Source organism: Primulina huaijiensis, chromosome 7 (assembly GCF_012295235.1).
Source record: "Primulina huaijiensis isolate GDHJ02 chromosome 7, ASM1229523v2, whole genome shotgun sequence".
Classification (NCBI taxonomy): Eukaryota; Viridiplantae; Streptophyta; class Magnoliopsida; order Lamiales; family Gesneriaceae; genus Primulina; species Primulina huaijiensis.
In genome coordinates, this window is record NC_133312.1 from 3,684,759 (window position 1) to 3,700,777 (window position 16,019).

General features: G+C 32.8%; 3 protein-coding genes across 4 annotated transcripts; 2 read left to right on the top strand and 1 right to left on the bottom strand.

The window, feature by feature from the left end:
- Positions 1-1,577: 1,577 nt before the first annotated feature.
- LOC140980158 (LRR receptor kinase SERK2-like) lies at positions 1,578-4,994 on the top strand. The gene is made up of 4 exons (XM_073445856.1): positions 1,578-2,231; positions 2,599-2,859; positions 2,977-3,822; positions 4,231-4,994. The coding sequence occupies exons 1-4, from the start codon at positions 1,784-1,786 to the stop codon at positions 4,731-4,733; spliced, it is 2,058 nt and encodes a 685-aa protein (XP_073301957.1). The 5' UTR covers positions 1,578-1,783; the 3' UTR covers positions 4,734-4,994.
- A 1,530-nt stretch (positions 4,995-6,524) lies between these two features.
- LOC140981799 (THO complex subunit 7A-like) lies at positions 6,525-8,567 on the top strand. Its single transcript, XM_073448267.1, has 2 exons — positions 6,525-7,157; positions 7,845-8,567. Exons 1-2 carry the CDS (start codon positions 6,567-6,569, stop codon positions 7,974-7,976), a joined length of 723 nt encoding a protein of 240 aa, XP_073304368.1. The 5' UTR covers positions 6,525-6,566; the 3' UTR covers positions 7,977-8,567.
- A 3,343-nt stretch (positions 8,568-11,910) lies between these two features.
- LOC140981157 (chloroplast envelope quinone oxidoreductase homolog) lies at positions 11,911-14,226 on the bottom strand. 2 transcript variants are annotated; one of them, XM_073447454.1, is made up of 4 exons: positions 13,937-14,163; positions 13,618-13,762; positions 13,051-13,142; positions 11,911-12,710 (listed from the first exon to the last, which is right to left on the bottom strand). In XM_073447454.1, the coding sequence occupies exons 1-4, from the start codon at positions 13,949-13,951 to the stop codon at positions 12,012-12,014; spliced, it is 951 nt and encodes a 316-aa protein (XP_073303555.1). In that variant the 5' UTR covers positions 13,952-14,163; the 3' UTR covers positions 11,911-12,011. The 2 variants fall into 2 exon arrangements, with proteins under 2 accessions (XP_073303555.1, XP_073303553.1); XM_073447452.1 differs by having other exon boundaries at positions 11,915-12,710; positions 14,081-14,226.
- Between the last annotated feature and the right edge of the window lie 1,793 nt (positions 14,227-16,019).

Genomic DNA, 16,019 nt, shown 5'->3' on the forward strand with positions numbered 1-16,019 from the left:
GTTAAGAATAAATAAGATTTATGATATTATATTTAATGTTTGGTATGATTTTAATAAGAGTGATTAACTTTGTATATTAGATTGTAATGACAAAATTAACCTTATTATAATAAATTTTATAATTTTAAAGTTGTTGCTAGAGTTCATATTTCTTATCTGTTCATGCGCCGACAGTGTTTGCATGATTTATTTATTTTTACCTAATTTTATATATTAAATAATATGATAATTGAGCCCTTGATTTTGTGAGTCAAGTCAAATATCAATTTTTAAGGTTAATCGAGTGATACTAATAATTTTATTGAGATTTATAAAAATCATTTATATAATTATTTCGAGTTCATTTATATAAAAATAAATAAAAATATTTATTTGATTTTAATTTCTACCTATTAGCATAGATTTATAAAAATCATTTATATAATTATCATCTAGTGATACTAATTTAGAATTTGATCATATATATGATTTTTATATATTGAGGACAATTAAGTCATTTGTGGTGTTTTTTATCATTAAATTAAAATTATCACACCTAATAGAAGGGACATTTTATCCTTCTAAAAAATTATTTATCAAGGCCTATGATAATATCATGGGCTTTTTAAAATGATACCAAACGTGGGATAAGGAGGATTATTTATCAATCTTCTCCTTATCACTTGTACCAAACTATGCCTAAGAGTATTACTTTTTATTGTAAATATCGATAGAGTTGATCCGTATCACAAATAAAGATTCGTGAGACCGTCTCACAAGAGACCTACTCATAAATCAAATACTTGAAAAAATCTTATATATATATGTAATAGATTATAACTAAACTAATTATGTTATTTATATGTAGCATATAATATTAGATATATTATATTATAAACACATGGAAAACTTTTTGCGATGATGGTATTATCTAACAATATACTGGAGCGAGATATTTCTGTATTGGAGCATTAAAAGCTTAAAGAAATAATGGTAAAGAAAAAAATCGAATGGGTTCTCAGAATTCTTAATATGCAGACGGAGTAAGTCTCATGTTAGAAGATTTCATGAATTTTTATCTGTGAGACGGGTCAATCCTACCGATATTCACAATAAAAAGTAATACTCATAGCATAAAAAGTAATACTTTTTCATGGATGACCCAAATAAGAGACCGTCTCACAAGAGTTTTTATGTATGCGAATGAGTCTACTATATTGTGAATTCTATTTTTTGTATAAGATAAGTGGCTATATGCGGGTGAGTTTATATTATATTGTGAATTCTATTTTCTGTGTGTTTTTATTTGATCGGCCGGTTATCTCATTATAAAATAAAAAAATATTGATGAAATCTGCATTTTGTATTTTCATGTGACCGATCATCTCATACAAAATAAAAATCTGAAGTAGATCTTCCGATGTAACATATATTTTCTCATTATAAAATAAAAAAATATTAATAAATTCTATATTTTTATTTTTACATGAAATGATCTATCAATTATCTTATAATATACAAAAATTAAGAATAGATATCTTAACATATATTTACTCCTAATATGCATGCATGTGTAGTATATACGCACCAAAGTCGTACAATCTGACAACCTTTTCCCACTCTTGTCGCCTAACTCGCACCATTATGTCTTCTTCTCCTCAGCTCAACAACAACATTTGCATTGAATTCGCTCACATCATTTTCCAAACCCAAATCCAAATTCCAAACTTCTCCATTTTCAATACTATGAAAAAACAGTCTTGAATGAATCAAAGCAAGAAAGCCCTCTGATTTCAACCAGAAAATGAAGACTCGCTCATCAAGTTATTCGATTGTGAGTCCCCTTCTCTTCATTTTCACATGTTTTTCCTTGACAATTGATCCCATTCGAGGAAATGCGGAGTTGAGAGTATTAATGGAGATAAAGACCTCTTTAGACCCAGAGAACAAGTACTTATCATCGTGGACCAGCGACGGCGATCCCTGCGCAGGCGCGTTTGAGGGAGTTGCATGTAACGAACACCGGAAGGTGGCAAATCTTTCTCTGCAAGGAAAAGGGCTCGCCGGGACACTGCCGCCGGCAGTGGCTGAGCTCAAATGCTTGTCGGGTCTGTACTTGCATTACAATTATTTGACGGGGGAGATACCAAAGGAGATTGCTAATCTTACTGAGTTGACCGATCTTTATCTCAATGTTAATAATTTTTCTGGAACTACACCGTCTGAAATTGGAAGTATGGCTAGTCTTCAAGGTTCGCGTAATTTTGAATAAATAGTTGTCTAATTACTCAAATTTTCTTTCTTTCAATATTTGGGTAGAATCGGGGTACAAAAAGTTTAAATTTTTATGATAGTTGGAAAATATTGATTTGATTTGAAAAGGTTAAGTTCGAATTTCTACTAAAAAGAAATGGTTTGGAAGTGGCAACTTCTTCTTTTTCTTCTTTGTATCTCTGTGTGTGAAAAGAATGGCTTTAATTGGTTCATATATCTAGAAATCTTTGAATTAGGCACCAAATAATTTATTAACTGATGCATGACAAGTATTCTTTTCAGAAAATTTAAACCCAAAAAACTGTCATCGTGTATAATTGACTGTAATAATTGTAAAATTTGCAGTGCTGCAGCTTTGTTGTAACCAGTTGATGGGGATCATCCCTACAGAGATGGGATTCTTAAAAAAACTAAATGTTCTTGCACTGGAAAGAAATAAATTATCTGGGCAGATTCCTGCCAGCTTGGGGAATTTGGGAATGTTAAAAAGAGTATACTTGAATTCCAATAAGCTCTCAGGTCCAATTCCTGTTGGATTAGCCAATCTTCCTGAATTGGAGGTTCTTGATGTACAAAACAACACGCTTTCTGGATTTGTCCCACTTTGTGAGTTGATCTTCATGAATTTATTTTATGTTAGAATTTAGGTTATATTTTGTCAAATTTATCGAATAAATCTGATGTTCTTTTGTCATTTTGATCTTTCTTTTATCCGCGATGAAGCCTTGAGGAGGTTAAACGAAGGATTCCATTTTGAGAACAATCCCGGTTTATGCGGTGCGGGTTTTTCTTCATTGAGAGCTTGCAGTTCTTGGGACAATACGAACATCAACCAAATAGACCCCTTCGTACCGGTTCCGAATAAAACAGCCACAGAAAGCGTACCTCAAGCAGCTATTATTCCCTTATCTTGTAATCAAACACGTTGCTCGAAATCATCATCGAAGTTGCTACAAATAGGTATTGTTTTCGGAGTTATCACATTTATTGTCATGTTAATGGTTGTGGCATTTGTTTGGATAATTTGGTATCGCCGTGGCAAACAAAAAGTTGGGGATAGATCGGATACCTACAATGATAGTATCAGTACTAACCAGGGGACAGGTTTTTGCGAGAGAAGCCCCTCTCCTCTCATTTCTCTCGAGCCACGTGATTGTAATGGTATGTGTCAAGAGTTTATTCAGGGGTATAAGTTTAATTTAGAAGATGTTGAATCAGCTACTCAACATTTCTCCGAGTTTAATGTATTGGGCAAAAGCAAGTTTTCGGCTGTTTATAAAGGGATTTTGAAAGATGGATCAATGGTGGCGATTAAAAGTGTTAGTAAAACAAGCTACAAGACAGAAGAAAATGGATTCATGAAGGGATTGAGCTTGTTGAATTCTTTGAAACATGAAAATCTGGTGAAATTGAAGGGATTTTGTTGCTCAAAGGGCAGGGGTGAGTGTTTCTTGATATATGATTATGTTTCGAACGGCATTTTGTCTCGGTATCTTGATTCTGAACATGGTCACACTGACATTCTTGATTGGCCTACAAGGGTTCAGATCATCAATGGAATTGCTAAAGGTTTGTTCACATTTTTACTATATCGATCATGCTTCTTGGTTAAACTTGTACCTTGAATACGTGTTTCATTTATCTACATATATAAAACAGTAGATCATTATTTAAAATAAGAGATCTGATTACACTGGTGAGGAGCATTTATTGTATGTTTGTATCTCTTTTTTTTTTTTTTTTTAAATTTATGTTTGTATCTCTTGACTGTATCTTAAGTAGTTGCCACAACTGGCTCATTTATAGTCCAGCAATTCCTTGGTCCACAATGAAGAATAGCATTTAGCACCACTCTCTAAAAGTCTAACCTTGGTCCCAATTTAATCTCTCAAATTCAGAATTATATACAAATTTAAGACATTTATTTGGTTGATGTAGTTTGTAACATCTCTCACAAATTATTAATTTTTCTCACAGGTATTGAGTATCTGCACAGAAACGAAACTAACAAACCTCCTACCGTTCATCAAAATATATCGGTCGAAAAAGTTATCATAGACCGACAGATGAATCCATTGATTCTTGATTCCGGTCTTCTAAAGCTTCTCGCTGATGATGTGGTTTTCTCGGCCATCAAAGTCAGTGCTGCATTGGGTTACATGGCGCCCGAATACATCACCACTGGGCGATTCACAGAGAAAAGCGACGTTTATGCGTTTGGGGTTATCATCCTTCAAGTACTTAGTGGTAAACGGAAGCTATCGAGTTCCACCAGAATGGCAGCTGAATCTGGCAAATTTGAGGATTTTGTCGACTCCAATCTCAAGGGAGAGTTCTCAGAACATGACGCTGCTCAGTTGACGAATATTGCATTGCACTGCACCAATGAGCTTCCTGAGGATAGACCGAGCATGGAATCTGTAACTCAAGAATTAAGTGCTCAAAGATTCAACAAAATGACCCCCAACCACCCCGATTGATTTGACTTCTGAGACTCTGAAACGCCTTGTAACTCCGCAGCGATGTGTACAAGCAATGCCGTTTCTTGCTTACATCAAACGACGAGAAACACTCGAGACGTCACATTGAGTTTTCTCTTTGAAAATACTTGCAGCATAAAAATTAACGGCCAAGATTATGGTCTAGTGCTTTGCCACAGTTTAGATCCGAGGCTTGATGGAAGGACCGAAACTCCTTCACCGCATCAACTAGAACTTTTATTGGTTTAAATTTGGAGATAATGCTACTAAGTACAACGAAAATTGTACAATCATTCTTACGTAAAAAAATCAATATAAAAATTTTATTTATTAAATTTCATTATATATTGAATACAAAATCTCATGTTATAATAACAAAATCGTAGGATATAATAACAAAATTTCACGATATAATTATGGTAAATATCGTTGTACGATGTATTGATTGTATTTTAGCATTATTCAAATTTGGAGGCTCTTAAATCTTGGTTATTAGGTTTATTGAAAACGAGAAACGAAGATGGAACGTAAGAGATCGATTGTTGTCAATATATTAGATTCAATTTTGACTTTTTTCATATTAATGTTATTTGATGTGAATCTTAGATGATATACGAAGTTCCTAAAATCATGAAATATTTTTGAAATTATGTTTTTAAGATGCAATTTGCGATCATACAACAACATAATATAAGATATTTTTAGTTATTTATGTACTTCATAAATTTTATGTGGCTATGCGGATATTAATTTTTTTAATGATAAGTCATATTATGCAAGTCGTTTTGACTTGTGTTTCATTTTTCTTTTTCCGGAATTTCGAGAAGCTCAAGGTGTCCTAAAAGTTGTAAAATTTCGAGGGAATTTTTGACAAAATATTGAAAAAAAAACTAAAGTTATTGTACATAATTATAAATTTTAGGCAAAAACTTGTGTGAGACGGTCTCACGGGTTGTATTTTGTGAGACAGATCTCTTATTTGGATCATCAAAGAAAAAATATTAGTTTTTATGCTAAGAGTATTACTTCTATTGTGAATATCAGTAAGGTTGACTCGTCTCACAGATTAAGATCCGTGAGACGATCTCACATGAAACCTGCTCTAAATTTTAACAATGATATAGACCATATAATTACGTAATTTTGACGAAATTATTANGTCTCTCCTTCGCTTTGATTCTGTAAAAAGGAAAGGTATGCATTTTCTCTCTTCTTCCTCCGATTCTCTCCGCCTCAAATTTCTTTTCCTGTATCTTCTGCCATCTTTATTTCTCTTCAATCTTAATGTTAAATTTGCGTTCTTGACTGTAATTTTCTTTTGTTACACATGTATCGATTTTTTCCTTTCTCGTTTGCTCACAGGTATGAGGAATTTTATCATGTCGCTGGTGATTCAAGTATTAATGGATAGTTCAGATATATTTATCAGATTTAGTGTCAATATGCCATTTTCTTTGCCTTTGTTTTAGTTTGACTTGTGATGAAAAGTTGAATTCAAAAATCCCATTTAGTCTGTGAGAGATGTTCATGAATTAGAGAAAAAAAAATATCCTGCTGCTCGTGAATTAAGAAAAGAAACATTGAACGAAGCAGTAAGATGATAGAAGAAGAATGTTCATATGTAAATTAAGCTTGTCGGTCTCGGTGTTTGAAATTCAACCAAAGCAAAGAGCTTTTTGAGTGATGAAATCTCTTTTTGAATTCCCATAATTGCAAAATACAGCATTTTTTAATTATCTCACTCAATGTTCTCTTGTATTGTGTATTTCTGTAATCATATGTGGCGTGTATGAGGCTTCTTTCACTGCAGAACCAAGAAATCGGAATATATAAATGTTGAAAGGGAGGAAGGCTCCTGGGAGGGGAGAAACTGTGGCCGCACATTACGCCTTCGGCCCACTTGAAGATGATATAATTATAAAGCACAGGCTTTTGACCCGTACAACAACAACAAGAGGTGAACCTCCTTTGAAGAAACTGCAGAAGAAGTTCACCTCCTTTGTGCTGGAGGTAGAAAAAGAAGTTGACAACTATGGTGACTGTGAAAGGCTTGCCAAAGCTTTCTTGCAAGAGCTCAATACTTTTGAAATTCCATTGCTTAAAAGTAAAGCAGTGATTAATGCAAACATCAGAGAGAAGGAGAACTTCAATGAGTTAAAAGACGAGATAAATAAACAGATTTTACAGGCGCGAGATGATATAGAAGACCTGAAGAGACAATTTGAAGAGAGCAAGATTGAGAGGCAGCACAAAGAGGAGTGTGAGGCAATTAGGAAATTGATTGCTATGCACCCGCCCAGATCGGAGACGCAAAAAATTATAACAGAACTTGAGAAAGAGATAGCGATGTTGGAAGCCGAGAATACTGCTGGTTCAAGGACACTTGGCCTTCGTAGAAAGCAATTTGCGCTTCTGTTGCATGTGGTTAGTAACTTTTTTGTTCAATTTTTTCCCTTGGTTGCTGTGTATTTCATGATGTGAATAATGTGGAGTGTTTGCATCCCAGAACAAAATGGTTATCTGTGGTTTCAGCATTCTAGTTATGTTTACCAAAGAAAATGAATACCTGGAAAATCACTCGAACCTGTGTTAGTTTTATTATTTATGGCTATTATTTAATACTTTTAGTTTTGGCTGGACTGTATATATCTTCTTCGTTGGGTAAAACTAATTAGAACGTAGTGACCGAAATAATTATTTTCTTTGATCAGGAAGTAATATTCACTGCAGTTCTTATTTTTTTAACATCTTATATGTTTCAATCTTATGTTTATATCCTGATAAATTGTGACATGTGATGATGCTCATCAGACGTTATGAATGATAGCCATCCTGGCTGAAGATTTTTATCTGTCGCAAATTAAATTATATGGTCCATCGGATTATAAAGCATTCCTCAGGATATTGCTCTAGTGTTCTTTTTCCTTCCTCTTGCAATTATGCTGCCGCTGCACTAATATAACATACGCATTGCTCTAGTTCATGACATCTTAGTTGATAACTGACCTTACTTGAACAGAAATGACAAGAAAACTTTGATAATTATCATACTCTTGCGATGCAGAACTTGGTTTTCTGAATATTGTTGTTCCCTGTACCGCTTGATTGCAGGTGGATGAACTACAGAACACCATAGAGGAAGAGCAGAGAAGCTTGATGGAGGAAATGAGAACAGCAATGGATGAGCATAGGGCTGATATGGAGGACGCCACTGGTGGTACTGAAGACATGGTTCTTGATTAGCTGTGAACAGCATCATAAATATTTGACATAGCCCTTTTTAGTTTACTATTTTCAGTACCGGTCGACAGGTGTACACTTATAAATTAGGAAGGCAGTTGCACGTTGTACCTAAGTGATATTGTCGTTCTCCTTATTGATCTCCAGCAAGTTTTCTATTTCCTAACGGGATCGAAAATACAATTTTATCTAAAAGTTACATGTGACGCTCTACTGGTCATCTCCTTCCCTGAATTGGCAACAAAATGGGAGTTAGTTTGTTACAGAGAGAGGGGCAAAGATTGTGAGAACGCATTTAGTGACTGGCCCTGGTTCATATGGTTATCCAGGAACCTTTACAAGAACTGGAATGGAAGTATTGTGCCAGGAACAGGAACAAAAACTTAAGGATTGAGGCCTATTAAAGAGCAGTTTTCTTCTATTTTAATCCGTTTATGCTCCATATCCATTTCATTAATAAGAGTGTCATTTCCTTTCATGGCTTTTCATGTGCTATAAATAAGATCCCTTCATTTGCATTTTGCAAACTAATTTTCTCTTTTGCGTTTAAAATCTGAATTTACAAGATACTAACTCTTGAATTTGGATTTCTAAGTTTTGCGTTTAAAATTCGAACTTGAGAAAATTAAGGTGTTTTTTAAGTGATTGGGTTTAAATCTAAGTTCGCAAGGAAAAAAAATTGAATTAGTATTTGTAAGTTAACACTTAAAATTTGAATTAATATCGTTCTAAATATGTTAAAAGCTCGTGTGATTTTAAAAATTATAGTGTTATTATTTTAAATTTGTGTTGGGGGTCGACTTAAAGTTTAGAGGAGGGTTAATAAACTTTTTCTTTTCTTCGACGATTTTGCAAATGTGTTGGAATCATGTTAGAGATTATAACTTATCTTGTTTGAGTAAAAATCCAGCCGATCACAATAAGTAGTGCGGAAACGATCTGATAGTTAGGGGTGAAAACAATAGAACAGTAAGCAGTAGACAGTGGTTGTTTCTGGAAGTTCGAAGATAAAATCTTCTACGTCTCCCCTTCTTTTGTTTCCATAAGGTATCACTAAAAGACTTTGATTTTTACAGTACAACTCTTGTACACACCCACTTCAGTTGGAATTACCCTTAGCCTACTGAAACTCTTAGTTCTACAACACAATGTAACAAATACAACAAATCTCTGGAAAATACTCTTTCCAGATTACATATTTTTCTTAATAAGATGTAGTAAAATGTATAGTTTGTGAAGAGATTACGAAACAGCAGCACAAATATGATCTCAGAAGATCAGATAATTGCTATAACGAGTGTGCTGCTTTTCGTACGTTTGAGCTTGAGGATTAGGAGTAGTTCTTTGATTGCTCAAAAATAACGTTAGATAAATAATGTGTTGCTTGATAATAATGAACGTTGCATTTCTATATAGGGTTGAACCTTATATATATAAAGGAAGATCCACTTACTATGGATAAAGAATAACAAGATCCTCGAAAAAGGGTTGTCGTTAATAAATAAAATCATAGCGACTTTATATGCAAAAACTATATCTTGAATGGATTTGACAACTTCATGTGATTCAAAACAACATTTGTTCTTATTTGGACTCACCCTAATTAGATTCATTCATTTAATCAATCTCTTGATCATGAACGTCAGAACTCAAGTCTGATTGCACCTACCAAATTATAGTAAGAGTGTCTAGAAGCATCGTCCTATGTATAATTGATAGTACATGCAAGAGCCTTAAGTTATCTTTAGCGTATAATACGGTCCCTTCAACTCATATACCCCTATCGAATCTGCAACTATTGGCATATCGAAAGTTGTAAATGAATTTGATAATGATATGATGTATCTTTGAGTAATAATAGTGACACGGTATGTGCAACTGATGAAATACATTTCCAAAATGTACATGTCTTACTTTGACCAAAGATTTCTTGCACTATTAACTCATCAGATCACATAGATATCTTTAGCTATAGGCGAGCGGTGAATCCCCGACTACAATGCATTGACTCTTACGTATTTCGAAGTTACATCAAACCTCGTCACTTGATGACCCTCAATAGAGTCGATATACGAATCAAAGTGCATGTTAGTACGTATAACATTGTCTCGGGTCAAAGTACTAAATATGTATAATCATAATCGCATACTTTTTTAATTCGATAAGTGATAACATCTTGAAAATTCCGAATGAAGATTGTCCAGTGCATCATCAAATTATCATTCATCGTTACGAATGAACATCTTCATACCCTTACCAATAGACATGTCGTTTACATCACAAATACTATATTCAAGTTTGAGCGACCTTTATTATTATTTTAGGATGTTGAATTGACTAAAAACCAGTTTAGAATATATAGTATGCTTCCTAATGAGTTTTATGATCTTACGTTGAGAGGCCGATCTTATGAGACATATTGTATATTAAATGGTTTTATCTATACAACTTGCATATGTATATAAATAAAGTAAATATCATAATTGAACAAAATCATAAAATATTATTCAAATAAATATTATTTTTACAAAAAAGTCAATAAAGTTCAAGTCACAATTTGACTCTCATGATATCTATTCTAACAATCGTAACAACAAACAAATCAGAGTTTCAATGGCCACTATATTTTTTAAAGGTTAACCTCTCAGATGACACTATGAGTTTTTTTTTTATGCTTAAAGTGAGTGATTGAAGAGAGTAGATGCTAATTTTTTTTCCCGAAAGATTACAATAATAATTTAAATATCACACAATACCTCCACCCTCGGAGGTAGTAAATCATGTGACGGAACCGAGGTGAATATTCGAGTGCAATTTTTATTTTCAAGCTATTGAGATTTAAAATTGAAATTTGAAGAGGAATGTGAGAAGTTTAAATATAAAAATGTTCCAAAGTTTGTTCTCTTACCATAATATCATCCTGTAATTAAGTTCAGTCGGGGAAATGGTTAAATTAGGTATTGATTATATATTTATTATTAACTATTTAAAGTTGTGCTGCCTTTTTCTATAGAAACTGAGTTTAAGCAGGAAATTTCGAAATTAGGCCGATATATAGATAGATAAATAATTTTGAGCAGGTCAACGATAGCCTGTTCTATCAGTTAAGTGTTGTTGTTAATATTATTTTTGGGCTTATTATTGTTGTTGTGCTACCATATTTTTTTTCTATTTTATTATGATAAATTTATTTATTTTTTAGAAATTTGACTGAGTAATGATTGGTCTGATTTAAATATTTTTTTATCGTTTATAAATATTTATAAATTTTTTAGCCTTAATTGTTTATTGTTTATATATATTTTTTAAATATTTTTTTATCGTTTATAAATATCTATAAATTTTTTAGCCTTAATTGTTTATTGTTTATATATATATTTTTAAAAAAAATTTGCCTTTGCCAGAAATTGTAGAGTTCTTGTGCAAATTTCTATGAAATTCTAACGAAAACCTTGTTAAAGGTGCTAAAACAAAACCTCGTTAAAGGTCAGCCATATTTTTTGTTTGGCAGTTCATTTTTGTAAATGTAGAGAATTGGAGAGTTGGGAAATTTTATAGTAAAATAAAAATGTGTAATGATATTGCCTAATTTTACATATGTATAAAAATTATTTTTATCACTAAGTCACGTCAATTTATTTTTAAAGTAGTTTTTTTAAAAAAATTAACTTCGCAAAAACTTTTGTGAGAATATTTTGATTAAATTTGTTTCACGCGATCTGATCCATATAAAATAATTTTTTTCATTACAAAAACATCATTTTTTTTTAAAGTTTTGTTATAAAAAAGTTGTGTAATATATACTGATTTGAGTGACTAATGTTACTTTTTATATAAAAATTACATTGTGTAATATATATTGATTTGAGTGAATTTTTTAATTTCTTATGTCGAAACTATTAATTTTCACTGTGATTATAAACTAGATCGATCCTTTGCTCATATTTCTAGGTAGAACACAAAGTGAATCTAATCTCCTCTTTCAAATTATTCAAAAGCTTTGTCAATTGAGGAAGGACAGATACTTTTATAGATAGTTTACTGCTCCACAACTACCTTCCCAGTAGCGTGCCCATCCAACAACTTACTCCAAGCAACCTCACCTTTGCTGAAGGGATGAACCGAATCCAGCGTAGTCTTAACCTTCCCTTCTTCCGACAGTTGAACGAGTCTTTTCAAATCATCACCCTTAGGAATCAGCAGCAAAGGCACCAATTTCTTCTTGGAAAATGTAACTTTCAACACAAAAATAGTCCACACTGCACGAATATTCCCTGCAGTAATATCAATCACCTTTCCATTTTCACTCAGATTCGGCTCAAAAACCGACCAAGGAAAAGCCACCCGAGAGCAATGTATCACCACGTCATATTTCTTCCCCGATGGACTTTTAAGGGCTCTCCCCTCTGGCGTCTTGTAGTCAAGAACTTCGTCGGCCCCAAGATTTTCCACAAACTCGAGATTTCGAGCGCCACATGTGGCTGTTACGTGTGTATTTCCGAGCTTTGCTAGCTGAACGGCGTAGTGGCCGACTCCACCTGAGGCAGCGGTGATTAGAATGTTCTTTTTCGGGCCAGTTCCGTCGAGCTTGATGCCTGCGAATTTATCTGTGAGGGTGAGTAGGGCCGTGAGGCCGGCTACAGGAAGGGCGGCGGCTTCGGCAGGGGAGAGTTGAGGAGGCCTGTGGACCGTTGAAATTTCCGTAGCTATGCAATATTCTGCCAAGCCACCTCCTGTCTGTTTTGGAAAGATTCAGGGAAGGACAGAATAACTTTGATTCCATCGTCTAATGAAAAGAACCATTCATATATATCGACTGTATAAATTAAATTATCCGACGCAGAAAGTGCCTAATTATCTATGTTCATATCATTTCAATTTTCCAACCCGTGATTTTTCCTGTTTAATTTATCATAAATCCATCAAAATCTCCATTCAAGAAATTTAATCAAATTTTCATACATTTAATTCGGTCGAGGAAGACGAAGGATCACTTGAAATCATGATTTTAAGTGGACGTGATTAATTGAGGGTCTAATTACTGAAAAATGAAGAGAGAAAGAAGTTGGAGACTTACAAAGAAACCAAGCACCGACACAACCTTGTCACCAGCTTTGAAATTTCTTACGTTTGGTCCAACCTCCACTACCTCGCCAGCAACATCCGTGGCTACAATCATAAAAAAATACCATCGTTTTTAAATTATTAAAAATTAATCAACTTTTTGTAGAATCTTTCCAAACATCCTAACTTCATCCCTCACATTTATTGAATTTTGCGCTGCAAATTACTGAAACTACCTATATTTTTTTCGTAAATAAAGTATTCCATTTTATAAATTTCAATTTTATTTTATTTTTTTCGCAATTTTAGTACTTCTTCGAAATGCATTGACATAACACCGAAGCAACCGTATATACGATCGACATTGACATATGCAATGTCATAACCGTATTTTAGTTAAAAAAAAGATTAAATTAAAAAAATTTAAAAGATATAAAAATAAAATTGAAATTTATAAAGTAGTCAGATTAAATAAATTTACAAACCAAAATTGCAATTTTTTCATATAAACATTGTAGGTCAAGAAAATTATTAAATATATGCAGATTGAGAATAAATAGAATTAATATAAAATTATTACCAGGGATTAAAGTATTCCTAGAAAAAAAGGGACGAAGCAAGAGTTTAAGCTTATGAGTGTTGGCGTCGACTGGATTCAAGCTTGTGGCCTCCACTTTTAGGAGCATTTCACCTTTACCAGGACAAGGAATCGGAACTTCAACATGCTGAAGAAAATTAATAAAAACAAAAATTCTCTAATTAATTATTACAATTTTTTTCATGATCACGAGCGAGAGACACTCGGAATATTTAATCATGGATCGACGAAAGATTAGTGTAGGAGCGAGTAATTATCATGTAGTTTTAAGTAAGAACGATTGAACTTAAATTTAACTCACCAAAGCAAATAGCATGCATGGTAGAACAAACTCAAAGACTCGGTTTTTTCATACAGATAATGACTCTCAGCCTCAGACTCAGCCTCAGGCCGGCATTTAAATGAAAATTTGATGATAAGAAATTTACTAAAGAAAGTTCACCACCTTCACACCAACGATGCCACCGCCACTACTGTGATATTGAAGCGCTCGCATGAGCTTGCCCGCCGCCATTTGCGTAATTCACCAACTACTTTGATATATATGTTTGTGTTTGTGTGTGCGCCTATATATAGTTCATTTTATACAAGNTTTTTTTTTTTTTTTTTATTAAAAAAAGAAGTGATTCTTATATAATTTTTTAATAAATTTGTGAAAAAAAAAATTAATAATCATTTTTTTAAGGTCGCGAGAATTTTTAATTTTTTTGGGAAAAGAAAGAATGAAAATTCAAATTTTGTTCTATTTTCGTTTTCATGCGTATTGATTTGGCACAGTGGTGTCCTCTGTCCACACATTAGTATGCGTCATGGGAGACTTGGAGCGCAATTTGGACGAAGCAATTTCCTATCATATTCTTTAATTTCTTTTCACAAGAATTAACATTTAAATAAGCATAAAACTTATATCATTTTACATGTAATGGAATTTTTTTGTCACATCGGGTGAGATGTACGGCCATCATTTGTATTACACATGGTAGATCATAGAATTTTCCGCACGCGAAATCCTCGTACATGACACTTGGCGGATCATAGAATTTCATGTACGTGTAATTAGGGATGTTCATCAGTCGGTTCGGTTTTCGGTTTTTTATTTCGATTTTTTTCGGTTTTACAAATATATAATCCGATATGCGAACCATTTTTCATCGGTTCGGTTCGGTTTTCTACCGAAATGGTTCGGTTATTTCGGTCGGTTTATTTCGGTTTTGATATAATTATTTAAATTAATAAGATAAATATATTGTAAAATATAATATGTTATCTTTTTACATGATTTCTTAGTAATACATTAAAATATAAAATCTAAATGAATACATAAACAACAATCAACTAAATATTATTCAAAATAATTCATCATTCACTAATATCATCTCAAAAAATATATAATAAAAATAAAATTATTAATTTAATGAAATTTCGATTTTTTCGGTCAGTTCGATTTTTACATATATAATCCGAAACCGAACCAAATAAATTTCGGTTTTAACATTTATATCTGAATTATAAAATTCGGTTTTCGGTTCGATGTTCGGTTTTTTCGGTTTGGATTTTCGATTTTTTCAATTTCATCCGAAGTTTGAACACCCCCTACGTATAATTAATTCCTCATACATAAAAAAAAAAAAAAAAATAACGTTCATCTACAGTTGTCGGGTACGTGAGCCAACAAAACAAATTAAGAGTCCGTACACTATTCCTCTGTAATATATATATGTCCTAGAGTACCTTCCACGCAATGCACTTTGTCATCAATTTGTGAATGTGGGCCTGACAAACTTTATTGGGCCGAACGAATATTGTATTTAATGTCATAGTTTCCAGAAATCGCTAGAGCCCATTTCATACATTTTATTCCTTCTATGCGTTGTCCTCAAAATACTTTATACCTATCAAAATTTTAGTTTTTTTTTATTCATTCAAATTAACGTTCATTTTCTTGAAACCATAGATTTCTACATTTTTTGGATGAATTTATGTTGAGCGGATTTCAATTTCGTCTTTTGTTCATTTATGTAAATGCAATGTTAATTATGAAATATTTAAAATACACAGGAGATGTGTACAATTTCAAATCCTCATTCAAATTTCTCCTCAAATCAATTAATCACATCCAAGTGCAATGTACGTAAAATCAGGAAGTAATTTATTTAATATATAACAATATGAGTTAGCAAGTTGTCATTTGGTAAGAAGAGACATTTGATTCTTTGAAAACTAAACCACTAGCAAGTTGCCACTCGAACTTTTTCATTGCAACTTAATTAACACCCTATACGTTTTATTCTTTCGTGGTCAGAATTTGTGCCAAACTAATGTAGCTGTTCTTGGGGAGTTACAATACTTATTTAATATTATTTATCGAAAATGATGCATATATA